General features: G+C 37.3%; 3 protein-coding genes across 5 annotated transcripts; 2 read left to right on the top strand and 1 right to left on the bottom strand.

Annotated features, from left to right (window-relative positions):
* Window positions 1-1,711: 1,711 nt before the first annotated feature.
* Window positions 1,712-8,262, top strand: LOC133865380 (uncharacterized). 3 transcript variants are annotated; one of them, XM_062301772.1, is made up of 10 exons: window positions 1,716-1,879; window positions 2,495-2,566; window positions 2,638-2,712; window positions 3,179-3,262; window positions 4,066-4,146; window positions 5,408-5,477; window positions 5,599-5,690; window positions 7,031-7,072; window positions 7,173-7,253; window positions 7,833-8,262. In XM_062301772.1, the coding sequence occupies exons 1-10, from the start codon at window positions 1,853-1,855 to the stop codon at window positions 7,902-7,904; spliced, it is 696 nt and encodes a 231-aa protein (XP_062157756.1). In that variant the 5' UTR covers window positions 1,716-1,852; the 3' UTR covers window positions 7,905-8,262. The 3 variants fall into 3 exon arrangements, with proteins under 3 accessions (XP_062157758.1, XP_062157757.1, XP_062157756.1); XM_062301774.1 differs by lacking the exon at window positions 3,179-3,262 and having other exon boundaries at window positions 1,712-1,879; XM_062301773.1 differs by lacking the exon at window positions 4,066-4,146 and having other exon boundaries at window positions 1,715-1,879.
* A 1,019-nt stretch (window positions 8,263-9,281) lies between these two features.
* On the top strand, window positions 9,282-11,202 carry LOC133865379 (3-ketoacyl-CoA synthase 4). The gene has a single exon (XM_062301771.1). It carries the CDS (start codon window positions 9,437-9,439, stop codon window positions 10,988-10,990), a length of 1,554 nt encoding a protein of 517 aa, XP_062157755.1. The 5' UTR covers window positions 9,282-9,436; the 3' UTR covers window positions 10,991-11,202.
* A 5,177-nt stretch (window positions 11,203-16,379) lies between these two features.
* LOC133866226 (sugar transporter ERD6-like 6) lies at window positions 16,380-22,414 on the bottom strand. The gene is made up of 18 exons (XM_062302765.1): window positions 21,945-22,414; window positions 21,667-21,729; window positions 21,504-21,593; window positions 21,336-21,395; window positions 21,171-21,236; window positions 21,020-21,085; window positions 20,824-20,899; window positions 19,769-19,833; window positions 19,594-19,686; window positions 18,979-19,059; window positions 18,804-18,888; window positions 18,248-18,294; window positions 18,085-18,147; window positions 17,923-17,982; window positions 17,739-17,804; window positions 17,599-17,658; window positions 16,997-17,111; window positions 16,380-16,753 (listed from the first exon to the last, which is right to left on the bottom strand). Exons 1-18 carry the CDS (start codon window positions 22,134-22,136, stop codon window positions 16,641-16,643), a joined length of 1,461 nt encoding a protein of 486 aa, XP_062158749.1. The 5' UTR covers window positions 22,137-22,414; the 3' UTR covers window positions 16,380-16,640.
* Between the last annotated feature and the right edge of the window lie 1,156 nt (window positions 22,415-23,570).

Raw genomic sequence — 23,570 nt, 5'->3', positions numbered from 1 at the left:
TGGACTCGGAAAATGAGGCTACATGTTTGGAAAAGTGCGAGAAAGTTTTAGCGAGCCTCGAGATCTTCAAGCTCATTTTTTAGTCCGACGATCGGGAGCTCTGAGCACTTCAACCGCCTTTCATGGGGGAGGGCCGCGGCAGGATCCGCTTCAGAGCAGTTCTTGCTCAGCCTCGTAGCTGGAGGACTTGTGGAATGATGACAGTGAGAGAGAGAGAGAGAGAGAGGGAGGGACAAACGAGAGAAAAGGAAAAGAATTGTGAGAGAAAGAACGATCAAATAATGATAGATCCGTGAACAGTGTAACGCCTCATGTAGCGTTGCACTGTTTATGAATGCAACAAAACTCTATTGTAGTGTTGGTGTGCAAAATCTATTAGAGGAGTCTTTTAATGCTTTTGTTAGTTACTTTGGCCAAAAGTTGGATATACATCATCTGCTGGGACTACTGTTAGGGTATACTTTTTGTTCATAAAGTTATATATATTGAATAATGACCGTAAGACTTAAACATTGGATAAAGCTTAGAATTGAACAGAAATGACATGCATTCTTGTCAAAATATTAGATTGGCCATTCTTCTTTCTTTGATAAAATTTTAAGATTATTGATGATTTAATATGATATTAAATAGGGCTGGCAAAACAAGTTGGCTTGTCTTTTGCAGAAATAGTTTGGAAAGCCGAGACCATCTTTTCTTTAATCGTAGCTTTAGCATCCGGATATCGGATATGAATAGTTTGTTTACAAAGATGCAATGTGATAGCTCCCCCTCTTGTTTGGCAAGTTTTGATAAACGAGGGTTACAGAAACTGAAAATCGAAAGCCATGATGGATGTACTTTGTAGATGGGTGTTGAGCTCCACAGTTTATGGGATTTAGAGAGATAGGAATGAAATAAAGCATCATGGCCAACCAAAAATAGAGAAGCAGATTTTAAAGTTGATTTTATGTGAAGAGGAAAAGGGAGTTTCAGGAAAATTAGGGAAAACCTTAGGCTTTTGAGGCACATTTCCAATTAAAATAGTACACGCTTTGTCTACCTTCATACATAAAGGAAAATGTTAAAATATTAATTAAAAAAAATTAATTTATTATTTCCTAGTAACTTAACTTTTGAAATAATCGATGAAAAACATAAATTTTCTTCAAATTGGGTCCTAACTTCTTTTGCATGTGAAAAGTTAGGGATGGATGATATAATAAAGAACTATTAAGCTCTAACATATCTCTAACATAACGGAACTGGCAGAGTTCATAAAAATTTGAATGATCATTTTTAAATTAAATTATTTAAATTTTAACAATTTAAGGTTCACAATTATTAATATTTTTTTTTAATTCGTTTTATTTCTCACTTTTACACACATATATATATATATTTGTGAGATATGATATATATCATTTTCTGATTCTTCTCGTATACGTGACATTGTTAATCCATCTTTAGGTAAATTTTTATTTTTATTTTTATTTAAAAAAAAAAAAAAAAAACCTAAGGGCAAATTGACAATGTAACATCAACAGATAAAAATAGAAGAATAAGAAGATAATACAAGTAGAATTTCTCTATATTTATGTATTGAGGTAGTAAAATATGAACTATTTAATTCCAAATAATAAATGAATTTTATAAATCCAAATGTAGAGTAATCATGAGTCATGAGAAGAAATTTAAACATCATCTTCAGATCTAATGACAGGTAAAAACCAATTAGGATTTGCCGCATGATTGATTATCTAAACATAGATCGCGCAGTAAACACGACTACCCCATCCTATAAATCCCCTGCAACGCACAGCGCGCTCATCCGTCTGTTCTCGCTTGAGACTTGAGAGAAAGAGATAGAGCAATGGAAGCGAATACCTCTCCCTTCAAGGTACGACTCCTCTACAAAAACCAAACAACTTGGTTCTTCGAAAGAATTAAAGAAAAGTAAAACAAAAATCATAAGATATATCTTCCAACATTGGCAATTTCTTCGCTGCGTTTTGTTCGGTATAAGTATTGATTACTTCCTAAGTTAACCGAGCGAAAATATCCATTTCGCTTAACGGGGTCACTTTACTTTCCCTCGATTTTTCTCGGAAGCCGAACGGGGGTTTTTTGGAGAATTAGGCTTACTGGTGCTGCAAGGAGCCCTGCATTAAGTTTACTCTGTTCTTTGTGTGATAATCTAAGGTTAGGGTACAGTTTGGTAGTTTAGACTTCAAGTAATATTGCACTTGCAAAGTGCCAAAGTGAATGAAGGTTTTGAATTTCAGTTGAATTTTATTCTAATTGCTCATTAGAAATGGAAAATAAAATAAAATAAAAACTCGATTCTAAAATCTTCTACACTTTTTTTTTTTTTTTTTTTAATTTGTCTTTGATAAGTCACATCTTATGTTTGGCTCTTGCGTACAGCGCGGTTTGCGCGTGAAGTCATCTAAAATTTGATGTGAAGATGAGTAATTTACCCACCATTGTTGAGTTAAGACGTGCTATTGTGCAGATAATTTTGGGATCATCATCAGTAGCACGTCGAACAATATTGGCCGAGATGGGATACGAATTCACGATTGTGGTATTTTTCCTCTCAGATATCTACTAAACTTTTTGTTGATATCCGGAAAGTTAACTCCTTTTATTACTTAGACTGCAGACATTGATGAGAAATGCATCCGAAAGGAGAAGCCAGAAGACTTGGTTATGGCTCTTGCTGAGGCAAAGGTGGGGTTCTCTATCCTGAATATTGGAGGGCAAGAGAAAATTTGTGAATTCTGTTATTGGTTGATGAGTACATTTTCTTCTATAAAAAATGGCCATTCTTTTGCTAGCTAGTCAAAATAGAAGCCTTTTTCTTTTTTCATTTGAGCTAAGTAACTAAGAAGATTGTAAGGCGTGAAATCATACAGAAGCAAGGAGGATATTAAATCTCCTCTTTGGATGCTTATTTGAAACATTCAAGCCTTCAAATCAGTGGAGTGATCTGAGTGCTCAATTTATATACCAATCTTGTGATTATATAGAAGGATAAAAGGATTTAGTTCTATCTTTGTTTATGCTCTCTTTTAGGAGCCATTCACTGTCTTGCTCTGTCTGTGTATTTATTGTCTTATTTTCTGTTTGTAACACAAATTGAAGAGTGGGTTTGGTTTAAGTCTTGTTCATTGATTGAGCCTGCATTGCATGTCAGGCTGATGCCATCATATCAAAACTACGAACTATCAATAATCAAGGGAAGGATGACAAGCAAACAATTTTGATTGCAGCCGACACAGTATGTCTTGCTTTCTTTTTGATTTTGACTTACCTCCCTGTACTGCAACAGGTAGTATAGTGCCATTTATGGACGGAGGATACATTGCCGCTCTAGAGAGGAAGTATAATAGTATATGTTCAAATTCCAGCACCTTGGATCCTGTATTTGACGGGATCTTAATAGTTAGACATAAGTGGTTCACTTCCATTGCTTTGTTACACACAGTCCTAATGCCCATGTATTATCTGTTGTTAGTCAAGAAGATGGGACAACTCCAATTTGTTTTCCCTGTATTTCATAAAAACTGAATTAAAGTTTCCTTGAAAGGTTCATGTCAGAAATATCACAAACACAGACCTGGGAATTGAATTTTGTAACTATGCTATTTTCTGGGCACGGGATATCTGAGCATGTATTTTTAGTTAACCTTTCAAACAAATTGAAATGCATATGCTTGTCTTGATTAAATTATCGTTTTGAATGAAAAACAGTACTGTTGGTTACTCCTCATTCTTATGCCTAGATTTTGGCTTATTTTTTTATATTGACTGTGTATTCAATATTCGTTAGGAGGAAATCTAAGATACTTACCACCTCATCACAGTTTTGGTGCTTTGATGTTCAGTTATTTCAAATTTGGAGTTATATTTTGTTCTACTAATGCACTTGTCCATGTTCCTACACTCTCAGTTGCAATAACATGCATAATTTAATTAGTCCTCATTGCTTATGGTTGTTATCTCAATGAAGGGTACTGGTTTCTGGTTGTAGCAGAACTATGACTCTGGTACTTACCATAGCTGATGGAACCTTCTTCTCAGGCAGAAGCCATCATACAAAGGCTCCCGATTGGTGACTACATAAAGGATGCTGAGCCCACATTGTTAATTACTTGTGACCAAGTATAAATCAAGTCCTTTGAAATATTTGTATTCCTAATTTACTTCTTGAAAGGGGTTATGAAAGAACTGATAACTCAAAGTTTAAAAGATGATTTAAAGTAAATTATGTCAACAAGTTACTTATCAGGAATTTTGTCTACAAGTTGGGAGTATTGGTTGGAAAATTGAACTAATAATAACTCAGGAATTTTCACATAGGTTGGAAAAGTTGTTTGTAAATATAATTGCATTAGTACTAATCACCTAGCTTGGAATTCTAGGGATTGGTGAAACTTGTGTTCGAAGGACCAAATTTGATTAGATAGTTGCCTCTCTGTTTTCTCATTAAATTACATATTCTTTTGTTACTTATGTTGTATAATTTTATGGCTGGAAGGAATTAGATCCACCTTTTCTTTCCCTAATATTATGATCAGGTATTCCTTTCTAAGTGCCACCCAATCAGTTTAAATTTTCCATACACTTTCTCTTTATGTATTTATGTCATTTTATCAGTCCGCATAAAAAGTATATGCAGTATTTCTCATCAAGTTAAGTTTTTTTTTTTTTTGGATACGTTTCTCATCAAGTTAAGTATAACCTTTGCCTTTAAGCTAGCTGAGGTACATAAAGATCAATAATTCTAGAAATTTACACAATTATGACGGCCAACAGATACACACTTTTTTTAACATAACGTGACATGAATACTCTCTCTCTCTCTACACACACACACTTATGGCATTTTCTTTTCTTTATATATCGTATTGTTCTCTTGACTGCGAGATAATATTCTCATCAATGTCAAATATGCTTTGCCAGAATTGTCAACAATCTCATAATGAATTTCTGTCTTGCACTTTAGGTCCAGCCCCCTTTACTCTGCATGTGGGAAATCAAAACAACAGAAAATAATTTAATCATGAAATAGAAGGAAAAGATGATATTGAAAAAACCTAGACAACAATGTTCTCCTCTAGTTTTTTGGGATATCTGCACATATCCTCTTTGTATTTTGCTTCTTTTGGATGCTCTGATTAGTGGCAAAAACTACTACTAGCCTGGGGAAAATGATTTGTGTATGCCTTAAAGTCGTGGGATATCGCTGGACACTGATGTTTTCTGTGCCACATTTGCACATTGTATCCTCAGAACATAAATGGCCTTCTGGTGACAAGAGTTGTGTATAGATGTAGAAATGTTCAATTTTTCTTGACCTTGTTGGGAATGGTACTGTATTGTTGTATGTTATTTCTCACTGTTATTATCTAATGATCTGGAGGTGGTGGTCTATGAAGATGTGGTCAGGGAAAAACCATCTAGTAAAGAAGAAGCACAACAATTTTTGAAAGGTTTGATTACCCCCCCCCCCCCCCCCCCCCCCCCCCCTCTCTCTCCCTGTTTTTTCCCCTTTAAGTTCCCCATTGTTTTCCTATTATATGACTCTGGTAATTTTACCAACATGGATTGCAGACTATTCTGGGGGGCACGCAGCAACAATGGGATCTGTGCTTGTTACAAACCTTAAGACGGGATTTAGAAAAGGTGAATGGGACCGAGTGGAGGTGTATTTCTATTCCTTCCCTTGTGAATCTTTTTCTAATTATTGGTGAGGATTTTTAATTATCTATTCATACAAGACATTAAATGATTATCATGCCATTTGGTGTCGGTGCTTGGCCAGAAAAGTAATAAATAGATGAAAAAGGTGGATTCTTATGATGGCATCCTTCCATATGGGCTGAATACCTTCAACACGGTTTTTCTGATCTGAGGGTAAACCTTACAAGAGACATTTTTATATGGTGATGTTTCAACTAAAGAAAATATCTGCCTGCTATTCATGTCCTATAGGTGAAAAAGTTTTGGTTCTCACAAATTTTTTCAATTCCAATGTTTACTAGGTTAAAACGAGCTATCAATATAAGTCTGAAAATCTGGTACAGAGAGCCTCATTTGAAGTCTTGTTCGTAGCTCATTCAAACAAGATGATGCATTAGGTCCTAGTACTAAAATCTAAGAGCATTGTTTAAAGTCTTGTTTGAACAAGATTTATTCTTATTCAAACAAGACTGCGGCAGACTGTTTTAAACCTTAACTGACTTAGCCTAAAACCTCAATTTTCTCCCCTTCTATTTATGCCTCATAGGCCACTACTTTCATAAGACCTAGAGGCTATTTTTCAGTATTCTTGGAGAGGTTTCTAAACACTTTTGAGCCTAAATAGCTTCAATCCTTCTCCTTGTTTTTCATTAATCAAACCACAGAAAAACCTTCAGCCGCCAAAGTTCTTGGCTGAATCAAACAAGGTTCGTTCGTGAAGGTGATTGTTGTAGAAGGTCAAAGGTTTTGGAACTACTGAGGTGGGAGGTGAGTGGGTCATTTGTTGGGGTTACAAGCTGAGTCTTGGGTTTCGAGCATTTTATAAGTTGACTAGTTTATAACATAAATCTTCTATAGTGGGTACCTTTGGGGTTGGTTGGCCCTCAGAGTGGTTTACTATTGAAGAATTCTTCAAAAGGTTTGCACTTCGTCACCAAATCCTTGTGTTGATTTTCTTTTATGCTTGCTTTGATTTTGGTGATTATTTCTATGGTGTTTGGCTTGAAAGTTGATAACTTTGTTTATCTGATTGTTTTACAACTTGGGATCTAAAATGATTTTCACTTACGTTTCTTTTTACAATGGTCAATGTTAAGGCATCAGGCTTTTATTAAAGTTAGAAATTCTTCCTTTCTGGGTTATTTATCTGTTCTTTTAAGAGTTCACTTGTTTACTTACGTCTTCTACTTAGTTTTCCATTTGAGAAGCCATTCCATTTTAATCAAATACCAAAGCCTTTCATTATTGTGATCCATTTGCTGATAATGTCCGGAACTCATACTCATGTGATGATGCCCTGCAGATCTATTTCCATGAAATACCAGATGAAATCATTGAGAAACTGGTAACAATTGTTTTCTTTCATTGCAATTGGTTGTTGTTTTCTCATCATTTGATGAGATAATAATTTATTTGCGCTCCACCATTCTTTTTTTGTTTCTCAGATTGAGGAGGGGTCTGTGCTTAATGTTGCTGGGGGACTGATCATAGAGCATCCTTTGATACTGCCCTTTGTCAAACAAGTGGTTGGTTTGCTAATCTTTGTGTACCCATTTAGAAAATTTTAAAATGATAAATAATAGACATAGGAGGCATAATATATGGAGCAGGCTAGGCAGGCCAAACAAGTATCATGTCCCACTATGTGGTTCCCTGTATTAGTTCCAGCAATTTAGAAGATAGGAGGTTTCTACCCAAACCTTTTACGTGGACCATTCCAAATGTGCATTTGCATAGAAATGTTGACAAAAGCGTGGTATGTTTCTGAGGCATACAATTTCTGAGTCAGTTTGGCCGGGTGATCTTGATCAAAAACTTATCCACTTAATCAATAAATCTGGGCAACTTTCTCATATGCCTGAATTATAGGTGTTAAACAGTGGTGCATTCTAAGGTTGCCAGGATAAGTTGGTTCAATGAGTCCAAACAGCTTGCCTTTAGTTTTGGTCTGGGTTTATTAGAGGCCGAGTGATTTGCTGCAAAGTCAACTCCAGTTACACATGTCTCTGGACGGCTAGGTGCTAACTATGTCGTTGGGTTACTAATTGTTGACATTATTTCTTCGGTGTTTTGGCAGACATATTAATTGGTGGTCCTTTGTGCAGGTTGGAACAACCGATAGTGTGATGGGACTCCCCAAAGATCTCACTGAAAAACTTATAAGGGAGGCCCTCTAGCTTTACTTGGTATTTAACCAATGGACACAGCATTTTTTCATCTCCTGTTATTTGGCCTCTGATCCTGCTTCTTCAAATTTGATAACCAACTGCTCCACTTCATCTGCATCTGTTGCGCCTTGCTTTTGTTTCTTTAAATGAGTTCTTATCTGAATGTTGGGCAGGAATTATGTTAGTTTTCTTTATTCATAGAAGAAAACAGAGATGATCACTATGGCCATTTATCAGTTAATCCAACTTGTGACTGTAGCCTGTAGAAGGTAATAATTAGTAAACAAATATTTTGTTGACATGTCAGTAGTTGAGGATTTGGACAATAATGTGACAGCCGGAGAAGCAGTCATGGTGATTTACTGTACTCGTCAAAAGCTACTTAGGGAACATATAGAAATGGTGGGTTGCACCAAAAAAGTAAAAAAGCAAAAAGCAAAAAGCAATGGCAGTACATCTTGGTCGTCTCCAAGTATTCATTAGCCGAAGAAATATAAGGCCATCTCTTAGTTAATCTATATGCTTTTTTGTGTTTGTACTAACTGAGAGAGAATTGAAGAGGGTATTATCAAGTAAATATTCTCGTTTATCTTTATTTTTCTTTTGCCAAAGAATAAGGTGGAGGATGAAATCTAAAACCAATGAATTATGAATATCTCTAGGAGGCATGAAATTGAGAGAGTTTTCTGGGGAAGCATGTTCATTTCATCTTCTTTCCACGTTTGAATTGTCTCCACCTTTGAACTGTTGTCAATCCTAACTTCACTACCGAGGGAGCCAGGCTTTTGCAGCTTTCCCATAACCACAAACTCCCGTAGTTGCCAGCTGTTACCAGTACAGCTGTCTGATTGATGGCCATTTCGTTAATAATCTGCTGTGGGAGCATCTGTTGCCGGCGGGTATTCTCCTTTTGAAAAGTGTACGTTTGATTCGTGTTTTGGAAAGGATTGCTCGTGTTAACCCCAAGTCTTTTTGGTGACGTTTTTTATATTTGAAAAGTGTCGTATTTGGAATGTGGGGTTTATAGGACAATTTATTTTTTTCAAAAAAAAATACTAGGTTGAAGAAATTTTAAGAATCACATTAATTTTGAAGACAAAAAAATAATAATAATAATACGTAGCATTATTAAAAAAAAAGAAAAAAAAAAATAGAGAGGAACAAGAAAGTACAAAAATGCTTCTCACGGGCCAACGGCTATTAGAACAAATTTCTATTTCATTGTATTTTGTCTCAACAAATGCAAAACGAAAACAGATTTAAAGCCGGCCCAATCGAACGTGGACACATAGGAAAGGATTACACTTACACCGAAGCCATTTTCTGACTTTTTGACGATGATTACAAGCAGTTTGATTGGGTAAAATAGTCAGACTTCAGCATCATGTTCGTATAGTCAACCGCATACTCCACGTCCTCTAATCCTCATCCTGAAACCGTTACTCAACCGTCAATCGCTCTGATCTCTCGCACTCACAGGCACAGCCTCACAGGCCACAGAAAAGAGAAAAACGAAAATCTGAAAGTTCGAGGCTACCGCTATGGACCCAAGCGGTGCAACCCACTCGGCCACCGCGAGCGGAGGCGCCGGCGGTGCGGTGGGGGTTCGGATCCAGCAGAGCCGGAGGCTCCCGGATTTCCTACAGAGCGTGAATCTCAAGTACGTGAAATTAGGGTACCACTACCTGATCTCCAATCTCTTAACCCTATGTTTTATACCCCTAATTATCGTAACCCTAATCGAGGCCTCGCAAATGAACCTTAACGATATTCGCCAGCTCTGGCTCCACCTCCAGTACAATCTCCTGAGCGTCGTGATCTGCTCCGCTTTTTTGGTCTTCGGTTTGACCGTTTACATCATGACCCGCCCCCGACCTATTTATCTCGTGGACTATTCGTGTTACCGCCCGCCCGATCGCCTCAAGGCTCCGTTTGATTCCTTCATGGAGCACTCGCGGCTGAACGGGAACTTCGACGACTCGTCGTTAGAGTTTCAGCGTAAGATTCTTGAGCGGTCAGGGCTCGGCGAAGAGACGTACGTGCCGGAGGCGATGCATCACATCCCGCCGACGCCCTCGATGGCTGTGGCCAGGGAGGAGGCCGAGCAGGTCATGTTTGGCGCCCTGGATAACCTGTTCACGAACACGAATGTGAAGCCCAAGGATATCGGTGTTCTCGTTGTGAATTGTAGCTTGTTTAATCCCACACCTTCGCTTTCGTCTATGATTGTTAACAAGTATAAGCTTAGGGGTAATATTAGGAGCTTTAATTTGGGTGGGATGGGTTGTAGTGCTGGGGTTATAGCGATTGATCTTGCGAGGGAATTGTTGCAGGTCCATAGGAACACTTACGCTGTTGTTGTAAGTACTGAGAATATTACCCAGAATTGGTATTTCGGGAATAAGAAGTCTATGTTGATACCCAATTGCTTGTTTCGAGTTGGGTGTAGCGCAGTTTTGCTCTCGAACAAGGCCATGGACAGGAGGCGGGCCAAGTACAAGCTTGTTCATGTGGTGAGGACTCATCGAGGGGCGGATGATAAGGCTTTTCGTTGTGTTTATCAGGAGCAGGATGATAAAGGGAAGACAGGTGTTTCATTGTCGAAAGATTTGATGGCAATAGCTGGAGGGGCTCTGAAGACTAACATCACCACATTGGGGCCTCTTGTGCTCCCAATTAGCGAGCAGCTTCTGTTCTTTTCAACTCTGCTGGTTAAGAAGTTGTTCAATGAGAATGTGAAGCCGTATATTCCGGATTTTAAGCTGGCGTTTGATCATTTTTGCATTCATGCTGGAGGCAGGGCTGTGATTGACGAGCTGGAGAAGAATCTTCAGTTGTTGCCAATTCATGTGGAGGCTTCAAGGATGACTCTTCACCGGTTTGGGAATACATCGTCGAGCTCCATTTGGTATGAGTTGGCGTATATGGAGGCCAAGGGAAGGATGCGCAAGGGTAACCGTGTCTGGCAGATTGCATTTGGTAGTGGTTTCAAATGTAATAGCGCGGTTTGGAAGGCACTCCGGAATGTGAAGCCGTCTCAAAATGGTCCTTGGGAGGACTGCGTTCACAAGTATCCTGTGAAAAAACTTTCCTAGCTGAATAACATGTTGGTTAGGCTGTCCATTTGGGGTATTTCACCTTTTTCAGATGCTGATGCTGTACTTTGTTGGGGTTCTTTCATTTGTCAAATTGTGGTTCTTTTTACTTCACAATTCTTGCATGTTTCACTTATGTTTCCACGGAACTATGATTTGAAGGAATGCTTATTTTGTACTTCAATAATGCTCCAAATTTTGAACTTTCCAAATCTTGTGCTTTTGTAGTTTAGAGTGCATTAATTTTATGTATTTTCTCCTCAACTTTTATTATAAGTCTCATCTTCCATTTTTCAACAGCGATGAGCATTGATTGAGATTTGAAGTTCTGTAAAATTAGAAATTTATTTTAGCCTTGTTGATTGTGCTTGCTTTGCAAAGTAGTGTGAAATTCTTGGCTGTCTGTCGTGAAAAAGATAACTAGGGGACCGGGCCTATGCACAACTAGATTTTCATGGACTTCTTTTGATTGTTATTTTCTATCTGATAAAATCATGGTTTATATATTTATATTTTGGGAAATTCTTACAAGAAGGTAAGCATATTTGTCGTGTTCCTCTTTCTAGCATGACTTAACTTCAGTGCTTAAGACCGAAGATATATTGAAGAAACAGGTAATGGAGAAGGATTTATCTAGAGATCTATATGCATCTTGAATGATTGAAACAATTGAAACATGTAGACATTCATCCGCACTTTGCTTGCATCTTCGCGATATATATTTATATTTGATCTAATTTTATTGTAGACACATTTCTGATTATATCAATTTTAAACTACATGATTCAAAATGTAAGTGACTTCACTGTCACACAAGATTTTGATTAGTGGTAGCATGTTTTTCCATCTCTTTGCTGAGGTTGGATTGTGATTTGTGAGGCAGTTAAAGCTTCTGATTCAGCTGGCTTGCCGATGTTGAGTCATTTACTGGTTGTGGAAGAGATCTCATATGCAAGAATTTACCTGCTTGAGATTGTTGGTTAGGAATGCTTTTGTTTTTGTTTTTGTTCCAACTACTGCAAGATAAATGCTAATAGAGAAAGATCCCAGTATCATGTGTCTTGTGGTTTTGTCACTAAGAGGTGTGAAACTGGGATGCTCTCTCCCATGATATAATCTTTAGTAGTTGGAGAAAGAGAACAGCATTAAAATCAACCTTCTCAAGATCTTAAATTTGTTCTACATCCCAAAGTTGAGGGTCCATATACCAGAGCAACAGAGGCATTGTTGTTTTCCAAATCAACCTTTTGAGCTCCTGTATCTGTTAAACTGTAGTAGATATCCAATGTGCATTTAATCTATAAGCTAAATCAATGTAAAAAAAAAAAAAAATATAGTATGGTTGGTATTAATCAGGGAGAAATTGAGGTATAGAAGGAACTGCAAAAATGATAGTGTATATGGTTTCAATGTGGGAAGTGTGAGCCTTATGCACGCAGCACGTACCAGTGTCATTTGTGTCAATTGAGCATCAGCAAGCCAATTCTCCTACTCCTTGGTCCTTGGAGGCCTCCTAATACATGCAAGATTAAATTTGGTCAAGTCTCTTCAGATTGACCTTTATTAGGCTTTAGTTTAGCTATTATGTTGTATTATCTGTGTCACATTATTGTTTGGTTTGATGAATTGAGCATTATAGACTTTTCTCAGCTTTTAAAGTATTTGGCTGATTAAAAAATTTGGCTAGAAAGTGATGTTATAAGTATGTACTCTTCTAGTTCATTAATTATTGTGTCTTATTTCCCCAGAGATATTGCTCCTTTAAATATTTGGGAAAGAGATCTCTCTTTAGTTCTGTTGATAGATCCTCTTATTGCAAAGACAGTATACACATTACACACTAAATGCTCATATACACAACATCCTTTTGTTGTTTTAGTGACTTGGATAACTGGAGACATGGGGTTTCTGGAATGTAATTGGAAGAGAGTAGTTACCAGAACACACACACACGAAAAGAGAAAAATGTGTTTCAGCAGGCTGCATTTGGCCCAGGTGCAGGCTCTGCCCTGCAACTCCTAGAGCTGTCATCGCCGTGGCCTGCTCTACTCCCGTTCCTTGGAAAATTTGTCATTTGTGCCGAAAACGGCGAGTACGGGGAAGATTCATTAGACAGCCGGCAAAGTTCTGGAGTGAATTGCCATGCATACCAGCCGTCCTTTTTTTTTTTTTTTTTTTTCATTTCTCTTTTTGCATAGTGCTTTTTTTGTTAAGAACTTGTGCTGGTACAAACTAATGTGGAACACTTTTGGAGTTTTGGGCATTTGTTAAGTTGTTATGGTCATTTTTTTATTATTATTATTTTTTATGTAAATTGCATGAAATTTATGCCACCTTAATGACTTTGTTCTGCATAGCATTGTTTTTGTTGGCGTTGAGGAGACAAACTCTTAGAAAAAATGCAAAATCAGTCTTTCTGTAGTTGCACTGATTTGCAATAAGCTTCTTAGAGTTGGTCTTAAAATTTTATCTCATAAGCATATATGACAAACAACTTCATATTCCTAATTTTCATTTGAAGTTTTGACAGGAACTACCGGAGTGTTACACCGGCACCAATAATAATACGACATGGGTCTTGTATAATAAAAATATATATATAAATTAGAAAAAGAAAAAAAAAAATTATTGTCTTTTTTATTTTTGTGACTAAATTTATTGTCTTGGCAATGTACCAAGTGTAATTCTGCAGCATTTGCCAACTGTTGTTCTAGATCACAGTTCCATTTGTACAACCAACTGCGAATTTACTAAAAATATAATGGGTTGGCTCCATACTGAAGGGATAGTGCTTTACACCTATTGCTGACCAGAATTTCCATCCATTCTCGGGTGATATTTTGGACTTCTTGTTGACCTAAACCTAAATCTCCCACCGACTTTTTGTTACAACAAAGAATTTTGTAGCTGAATACCTTGATCCTTTGATGTATCTACTTCATATCATACTCCTTTCATCGCCCTTTCTTATAGCCTTAACATTGTTTGGGATTGTCGAGACCATGCGATTAATTTTTTTTTTTTTTTGAAATGAAACCCCAAAGGGGATTATATCAAGGCCAAAGCCACAGAACAAATACAGGAGCAAAGAAGCTGAGAACACTGCCCGAAGGCTACATTAGTGCCAGTAGGCCAATGTAGTGAATAAAGCTGAAGAAACTCCATCCACTAAGTCAGGAAAAATCTTGGCTTAAAGCAGCTACCAAAAGGTAGATTATGAACAAGGATACAAGAATGTACAAATACAAAAAAAAAAAACAAAAAACAAAAAAACCAACACTATGAGAACCGCCACCGGAGCTCAGGGCGTGTTGAGCATACACCTATTCCGAGAACCCTTCCAGCCATCGAACGACCTCCAGAAGCCTAGATCGACACTAAACGAAGTCGGATATGCAAACTGTGACCCTCACGCACTAACCCAAGGAAGACACTTCCCGACGTGTGCTGGCCACGCGCCGCGCAAGAAAGAACCGCACAACTCTGTCGAAAAAACCAGAGGAGGCCGGCGACCACTAAAGAGAAGCTTCTGTCGACGAACGCCCAGCCAAGGCTTATAGCACAACTCCACAGAATACCCATCGACATCCGCCATTCCCACATGCCAGAGCCTGGGAATCCTTCTGTTTGCACCAACAACAACAAAACCAAAAGCAAAACAACAAAAGAAAACACTAATCTCACTAGATCTAACTCCGGGAGGGACCACAGCTCCACAACCCTAAGGTTGGGAGAACAAAACATCCACCATTAGAGACCAGTGGGATGACAAAAAACCACCCTAACCCTCACAGGCTAGGGGGAAGACCAGCACCAGGAGGGGGAGATATGAAGCCGCCCCGCCCCCCCCCCCCCCCCCCCCCCCCGGCCCCGATGAACAAGCTCAAAGTTTTGACCATGAGATTAAATTAAAAGTGAGAGAGAAGACAATCACACAGAATTTATGTAGCTCAATAATATGCGAACGGCTAATTTAGTCATTACAACTTATATATATTGTCTCCAATTAAAACCCTAATTTGGTACATTGAAATTTCTAATATATCCTTACCATGAGGCCTTTATACCATTGACCAATGTTACTCAGCAGAATAAACAAACATCTCTTGTCTTGTGAGTAATTAGATTACCGTTTTCATGCCTACCAGTCAAGTTGGTAAACACGTGGTTCTTTTCTTGACATTGATGAACCCATCTGTGTTTACCGACCAAAGTTTCAAATGTTTTGAACAAATAATTTGTGTCCCCCCACCAACAGTGTCAAAGCAAAGTACAAACGAAATATATCACATTGCTTTGAATAGGGTCTGTTGATTATTGGTAGCCTAAGAATGTTAACCCCACAATCATCATCATTGCAAAACTTGGTCATTCAAAAACAACACAATCTCTCCTTCTCTGTCTCGAAACACTTTCATTATTCTGGAAGACGTTTTCTTCAAATTATCAGTAGAATTTGTTTACAGCATAAACAGATTTCTGATTTGTTAACAGAATAGGATCTTTGGGATATTCGGGTATAACTTCGTTTGTGCATAATGCAGTTAAATTATAAATCAAATATCGCCTTAAAGATAGCTGCTTTGTTACGCGCCTTTAAATGGCAATATTTCTGTTCTTGAAATTTAATGATCTGGTCCAAGAAACTTGAATGTCAACAAGGAAGGTATGGTACAGGTGACTGAAGTAGAAAAAGAGGTAATTAACGTAAATGATGGAGAGAAAGAGGATGTTAATCACGAGATGATGTTGCAGGATGACTAGGATATAGACATATAGTAGTAGCATTGACTTGAATATATGGTGGAGATGGAGATGATTTGGCAAGACGATAAAGTTGAAGAGAAAGAAGTTTCTCTATATTATATATATATATATCAAGTGTTATCACTGACAAAATATTTTCATTTGACTTAATTTAGTAAGATCTCTTAAAATATTATTGAAAAAGTTATGATAAAATAGGCCATCAATTGATCATCAATTGATAATATCAAGGAAGGAGTCACTCCAGCTAATTCAAAATTAGAAACTCAAATTTTTGTCCAGGAATATATCATTATTCTCCTTTGGATGCAATCAAGAAATGTTTATTGTCTCTAGCCATTGCTAACCAAAAGATGCTGACAATTTGATATGCACTAAATTTATTCATAGCGGAAATCTTCAAAAGATTTGGGAGTTTTTGTCCTGTTGCTCAAATGAAGGTGATAGATTCGACTGAACTAGTCATGAGAGAGCAGCGTCTCCAAGTTGCATAAGATGTGTCAACTCAATGATTTACCGAGTCTCTAGGTTGTATTCAGTCCCTTAAAAATATCTAGTAATCTATTTGTGCATGTGTGCTTATTTCAATGCAATTGAATGCTGTTTGCTTGCAAAATTGATCTGAATGAATTAAACAATATATGAGGCAACTGTTAAAGACAGAATACAGCCATTTGTAGGAAATTATGGAGGCAGGTAGCAGGCTAGCAGCAATAAAAGCCGAAGCCCGAGGAGCAGTTCACCCAGGAAAAAAAAAAAAAAAGTCCTTGTGAAAGGGAAAAAGATATACATGTTTGCATCTCACAATATCAAAATCAGAATTGCAGTAATTTGCTTCTTCTAAGAAAGAGGGAAAAAAAAAAGAAGAAAAAGGAAGGAAATTTTATCTGAAGGACCGCTGAATTTCTTCGAGAGTTCTTCCTTTAGTTTCAGGGACCCAAACCGCAACAAATGCCACAGTGAAAGCAGCCAAGACCATGTAAATGGTGAAGGTACCTGTCGATAGCAGAGACGGCCTGAGTTAGTTACACACCAATAAAACGAATAGTAAAAAAGAAACAACAGGATGAAAAATGAGTACAAGTAAAATAAATAATTCCATCTGTTGGTCAATGTTAGTGATAGACTACAAGATCAAAACCCCTCTCCTGCATTTTGTTCCCCACATGGTTTTAGGAGTCTTAACCCGTTTAGTTGTAGGAGAAGAAGGGGGTAGGAGGGTGGGTGGAAGAGGCAAACCTGCACTGCTCCATTCCAAGAGCAAGTTTGCAGTCATTGTAACCACCCATGCGGTAAACCAGTTGCCAAGTGTTGCTACACTTCCAGCAAGGCCCTTAATATTAATTGGAAGGATCTGCATCACCAAATTTATAAAATAAATGAGCCATTACTTCAACTGCAGCAAGTTACAAAGATCATATTTTTATTTTGGTGAAGTAGAGGTCACATGGTAGTAAGTGAATCCTCCAATCCAGATGCAAAGTGATCTTTGTGATGAACAACTGTATTTAAGTTGCTTCCAATGGGACTACACAGTATTTTTTTTAACTTCAATACATGATCTAGAGCCATGAAATCAAGATTTGCAAGAAGAAAAGCTTGACGTTCAAGCAGATTCTTCTGCTTCCTCTTTTCTATACCCTCGGGGATGAAGTGGAAATAACAGAGCAAAGTTCCATACGTGAAAAGGTGGTGGTGTTCTAAATAAAAGGACATTATCACAAGTGTCTGAAAAACCTTACAAATATTCAACACTACACCTAAGTATATTGGCCACTTATTCTAGCAGGTTCAACAAGAGCAGGTGAATCCCATGAGAAAAAGAAATGTAATGGTGGTACCTCTGACATTATAAGCCACGGAATGGGTCCAACTCCCAGAGAGAAGGAAACTACCATTGCCTGAAAGAAAGAATAGGTTAGATGGATAGGAAATGATAGCATTAAGATTCACCATATAACGACAGGAAAATTAGGCATACCACAACTCCAATCACAGCCATAATGCTCATTACGCTGTAAAAAGTAGAATCATCCGACCCAAAATCCTGGGATCATAAGCAAATGGGAAAAGCTATAGAGAGTATTAAAGAATAACAAACTTTTTGCATGCACATGAAGATTCCTAAAAAAAACTCAGTCCAACAAAATCCACCATATCATTACCCTTAAAAAGAATGATAGTGCAACAATTAGGAGGCTAATGGTCATTCCAGAGGTAGAAACCTGCAAAAAGAAAAATTAAAAAAATTCCACATTTCTCCTCCAGGCAGATAATTACCTGTGAATAAACAATGAGCCTGAATGAGGGAAATGCTCAAAACTCACAATAAGAAGAAGCCGACGGCCTGCTTTGTCCATCAACCATGTACTCACTCCAGTGGCAATGACCTGGATGGCATTTATGTGTGATTATGGCTTGAGAACATTAAACATAAGGAGAAGTTATATAATTTATAGAAATATACTGGAGTTTATCTTTGAGCTGTACCTGAATAGCACCAACTCCAAATGTAGCCACATTGCTTGATGTAACCCCTGTACACAATTATCTCAACTAATAACACACTTGAGCCTTAAGCTGACCATTTAATAATTCGTTTACAGGAGTGTATGAAATTGGACAAGTAACCTTATTCAGGTAAAACCAAAATTCATAGCCAACATAAGGGCATTGACGAGCTGTGGGCTATTTCAGGATGTATACGTAAGATTGTTCAGAAATTGATTAGGTTAACAAAACAAGGAAACTAACAAGCCAATTATTCCTTGCAAAAAAAGGATTTATTATGGAAAAAGTCGCTTGTTGCAAATAGCAGTTCCTTGAGGTACTGTATTAAACTTCTGACAATGCAACCACTCTCAATTCACAGTTTCACAGTTCCAGTTCCCACAATTTTCAGGGAGGGAGGGAGAGAGAGAGAGAGAGAGATCCTACTGGTAAAGTAAAAACAAGAAAAATAACAGTAATTTAAGACAAATATGATTCTGGTGCACGACCTCTATGAAATGCTTCATTGTAAGATGGGAACTGAGTTCATGCTTACCAGCTGCTTGAAAGATGGTACTAGAATAGAATAGGACACCATTGATTCCACTAAGCTGTTGCAGAGCGAGTAATCCAATTCCAATCTGCAGGATATCAATTGGCAAAAAAGAACTTGGTTGAGGCCACAACAAAAACTAATGGAAAACCAAACCTTTTAGGAAAGCAATTATTACCATCAGAGGAAGCCAGTATCTTCTTTGTTTGAGTTCCGCAAACCGGATAGTTGACCTTCTGCTTGTTGATGCTACAGATCTCTGCAAAACTCATATTTGACAATTATTTAAATAGGTGATGTCCCAAAGATATGGAATATCAATTATATAATTCAAGAGTTTGTAACAGTACCGATTACCGCTACTGAATTCCTAGGGTTTAATTGATGAATTTGGGATGGAAATGGAAGAAATGATACTGAAATGATAAAGGAATGGAATATTTGTAGATTGATTCAACGAAATAACAGAAACTATACTGATTTGGCCACGTTCGAGAGTGCCAGTCTCCTTAGCAACATTCGAGAGTGCTTATCTCCTCTTGTTCTAAGAACAATACAATGATCCAAGATACCCTATCATTACAATATTGGGCCTTATATAGACATAGCCCTACTATCAATTGGAATGGGCCAAGCCCATTCAGCCCTACAAATAACCCAGCCCATCCCTACTACGGGTTCCATTACAGAGTTATAACTGGAAATTGTGTATGTGGAAGGGGTGATCACTTTGAATGATATAGATAAAGTAAAAACACTAAACCAGTTTAACTCACGAACTAGTGACTGTTACCTTTATTTCATTTACTTCAAAGGAAATATCAGTATCAAACCCCCGGAGAACTTGCAAAGAAGTTTCAAATTCTTCTGTCATACCCATTTTTGCCTAGATTCAGGAAAGAAAATGCACATCAAGATACTATAATAACATATTCATCTAATCAAGAGAACCAGTTTCATAAACTTACCAGCCATCTAGGAGATTCAGGAATGAAAAAAAGACCAGGTATTAATATTGTACATGGCAGTATACCTGCAACAGAAAAGGTCATAATGTTCTATCATTCCAACTATATTTTTCAAATATATGAATCCTTTTGTTCAATTATATCTAATTCGCATTTGTCTTATCCCTTCAGAACGAGGATGATTAACTTCTTACTCATTTTTTTATAAGTTAACTTATAACTCATAAATTGATCTGGATTGATCAAAAGGATTTTAAAGTGTGAAAGTTCTTCAAGGACCACAAAGAACTCACTGAAGAAACCATCAAACCCAAAGAGCACCCGGAAGTCTAAAGTATTTATGTGGATAGGCCTCAAGTTTTAAAAATGCTTGGGTTGTTGTACTTTGATTTGAGTCTCTTTTCTTTCCAAACACCAAAAAATAAAATAAAAACTAAAAATTGATATTCACATAGTATGACTAGCTAATAACAAGACAACCAGATTATCACACTACACGAAAAGATAAACCCTAAAGCTTATTAACAATCCTTCGTGAAGAGTGAAAAACCTGGTCAACAACTCAAACAACTACAGACCAACTAGGCATTGAGACTTGCCAAGAAATACATTCAAATTTTATTTCTTAACCAAATTTGAGCCAAACAAGTTTAACCACGCCCATTGTATGAAACAAGAAACCACTATTAAGAACCCCTCTTTGCTAACTGACTATCACAACTAATTTTCCTTTTTTCCTTCTGCGTGAAGCTTGCTGTGAACCAAAAGTACAATTAAAGTAAAGAACATTAGACTTTTAATAAAGACAAAATCCTTCCTGAATGGTGTAGCCAGAAACTTTTGAGTATAACCAAGGAAAGCTACTTCCATACCAACTAAGCATCTCCAATTGACACAGTTCACCAATGATTTAGTAGACATCAGGTATAGTAGAAACTTTATTTTTAATCAATATTACCTCTTACAAATAAGATATGGTTTTCTCTATTTGAGGAAAAATATGAAGAGAATGAGAGATGTTTATGACCAACAGAGTGAATCTCTGTGAGGATTACCCAAAACTGCCAGTATTCTCCATTCAACAAAAAGTCCCAGCAAATAAGCCAGCATTATTCCAATGGTGACTGCGAGCTGTACAGAAACAAAAAGAAAACGGTCTAGAAAAAAGGAACTGAATTGGCCAGTGATTGAAGTCTCATATGATATAATTACACCATCTCGTGGTAAGAATAACCGTCAAACACAGCTAACCTGGTTCACTGCACCCAGAGCCCCTCTCAAGTTTTGAGGTGCTATCTCAGCTATGTATACAGGCACCTACAAGATAATCAACAAAGTTAAACTCCCAAGATATCATCTTTCACACACAACACCAAACTAGAACAGTGAAGCTGAACATTACCGTATAAGAAATTATTCCCACGCCAAAACCTTCCAACAGCCTTCCCATGTAGAGAAATGAAACATCCTACACACCAGTGAACTCATTATATAAGACGACATGCTTTTGCCGGCACTCACCATATGCCTACAGTTAAAACAAAACTGGATATTCATTATAACTTACTCTGGCAAATGATATGGCAAGCCATCCAATAATATTAGGAATGGCAGCAATCATTAAAGACTGCGATTAAGCACAAGAAAGTAACACTCAGCCATCAAACCAAAAGAGGAAATAATTAAAGCTATGCGTAATACACCATTAAGAAAACAATGAATGAATCGATCCTACCCCTTTTCGCCCTATATATTCAGCAATCTGACCGCTTGCTATTGCCCCAACCATTGCACCCACATTGGATAGAGAACCGAATATAGAATACTGGCCCAAAATATGGTTAGAAACTTATAAAACCTCAAAACCCAAATGGCATAAAAGCAGCAGAGACTCATACCTCTGAAACCGAAAGTCCAAGATCCTCAGTGATTGCGGTTTGGGTAGGGGATGAATACCCAGACTGCAACAAGTAGAAAATAAGAAAACTATGTAATAAGCGAAAGAAGACCAAGTTTAAGCTTTGTTGCCTTCGTTTTTTTTTTTTTTTTTTTTTTTTCGATTTCTAACGCAAATATCTGACTCAAGTAGTTACAAAAAAAAGCTTAGCTGAGCTTATTTTTGTTGCTTAAGAATATAAAGCAATAACTGATGATTGACTGAAAAAAAATTGCTTACGGTGAAACCGAACTGGATAGGACCCAAAGCAACGATCAAAACGCAGGCGACGACGGAGATGGAGCTCTCGCGAATGGCCTGGGACGAGCCCATCATACTGGACTGCCTCGAACCCATACGGTACCAGCTACCCGTGTGCAGAAACGGCTTCCTGAGATCCTTCCCATCGTCGCTCTCATCCCTGAAACTCATGTCTCTCTCAAACCCAGCAGAACGCCCCCCAATGACCCCCTCTCTCAGATTGGATATCTCTGCTTGATGAAATGACTGAGAGAGAAATGATTGCGGAAATATAGAAAAAGTTATATTAGGAGGACGATCTGGAAGGTACAATTGAAAGGTATTTACGGTTAGGTTACAGACGGTATTGAGTTTGGCTGTGAGATTTAGTGAGCCACGAGAGAGTGAGAGTGTTTAAAAATAGAGTGCGGTGGAAATTGTTGCGTCCCATTATCTGTCTACTGTCCGTGCTCCGCTGGCTTTGAAGTTTGAACCCAGCCAACGACCAGGACGAAACTGTTAGTTGTGTAAGCCCATCTGGCCATTACGGCGTTACGCTCAGTCTCACGGTAAAACCGTGAGACCAACTTCAACTTCTGACACGTTTTAAAGTAAACACTGAGATAATTTATGAAAATCAATCTCCATGTTCTTCGAATCTTCGCTCCCAAGAACCGTGGTGGGTGAAAGTGACGAAGATAATCTTCTATTTTTTCTTTAAAAAAAAAATAAAATGTATTGAAAAGTATTTAACAAGGCAAATTTGAACAACCTTTTAAAACTCGGCTCGAGACGAACTCGAGCTCCTATTCTATGCATTCAAACCGAATTCGACAACTCCAAACTCGACTCAGCTCAGTTCAAATATAGCCGCAATTCAAAAGAATTTAAAACTGTTATAAATATAATCATATATTGCGGATTAAAATATTCGATACATTTGTTGTATTGAAATGAATTTGATCTTATCTAGTTATTCCATACGTTTTGTTCTTAAATTATTCTCTTGATAATAGAGCATACTACTAAAGGAATACCAAAGCATTCCACAGTCTAAAAAATAAGAGAAATAGATATGCAAACACATTCGCGTACTGCCAAACAGTTTTACCAAAGATAAATTTTTCTATCTCTTTCTCTTGAATTTTCACTGTCTTTTCTGTGTGTATCTAAAAGTAATTAATGCATTGTTTGTATATAATACAATGTAACCGTCCAACAACTACATGCATGCTATGAAACGTTGCTATTGAGTAACTACCCATTGTGGCATTACTTCACGTTCTACGTGAACATATAATACATATTGAAGAAGTATAAATTCAATAGGATAAGATCTCTACCCGGGTAATGTTATGGATCATCTTTTTATTATTTTTTTATCCTCTCAAATTAATGTGGCTCTTTAAATTATTGTTGAATTTAGGATAAATCATTATTGAATTTTGATAAAATTGTGATTTTTATACCACATCAACTTTGAGATGATGAAATAATGGTCCCTAACATATGTTATTATTCTTAATGACCTACATGACTTGAATGTAATGTTAACCATGTACGTTTCCTCCTCTTGCAAGCTAATTTTTTCAATTGTAAGTTCTGTCTAAATTTATAAAATTTGGT

Source organism: Alnus glutinosa, chromosome 4, assembly GCF_958979055.1.
Source record: "Alnus glutinosa chromosome 4, dhAlnGlut1.1, whole genome shotgun sequence".
Taxonomy (NCBI): Eukaryota; Viridiplantae; Streptophyta; class Magnoliopsida; order Fagales; family Betulaceae; genus Alnus; species Alnus glutinosa.
Note: the sequence above shows the minus strand (reverse complement) of the source record. Positions and strands in the feature narration are given on the sequence as shown.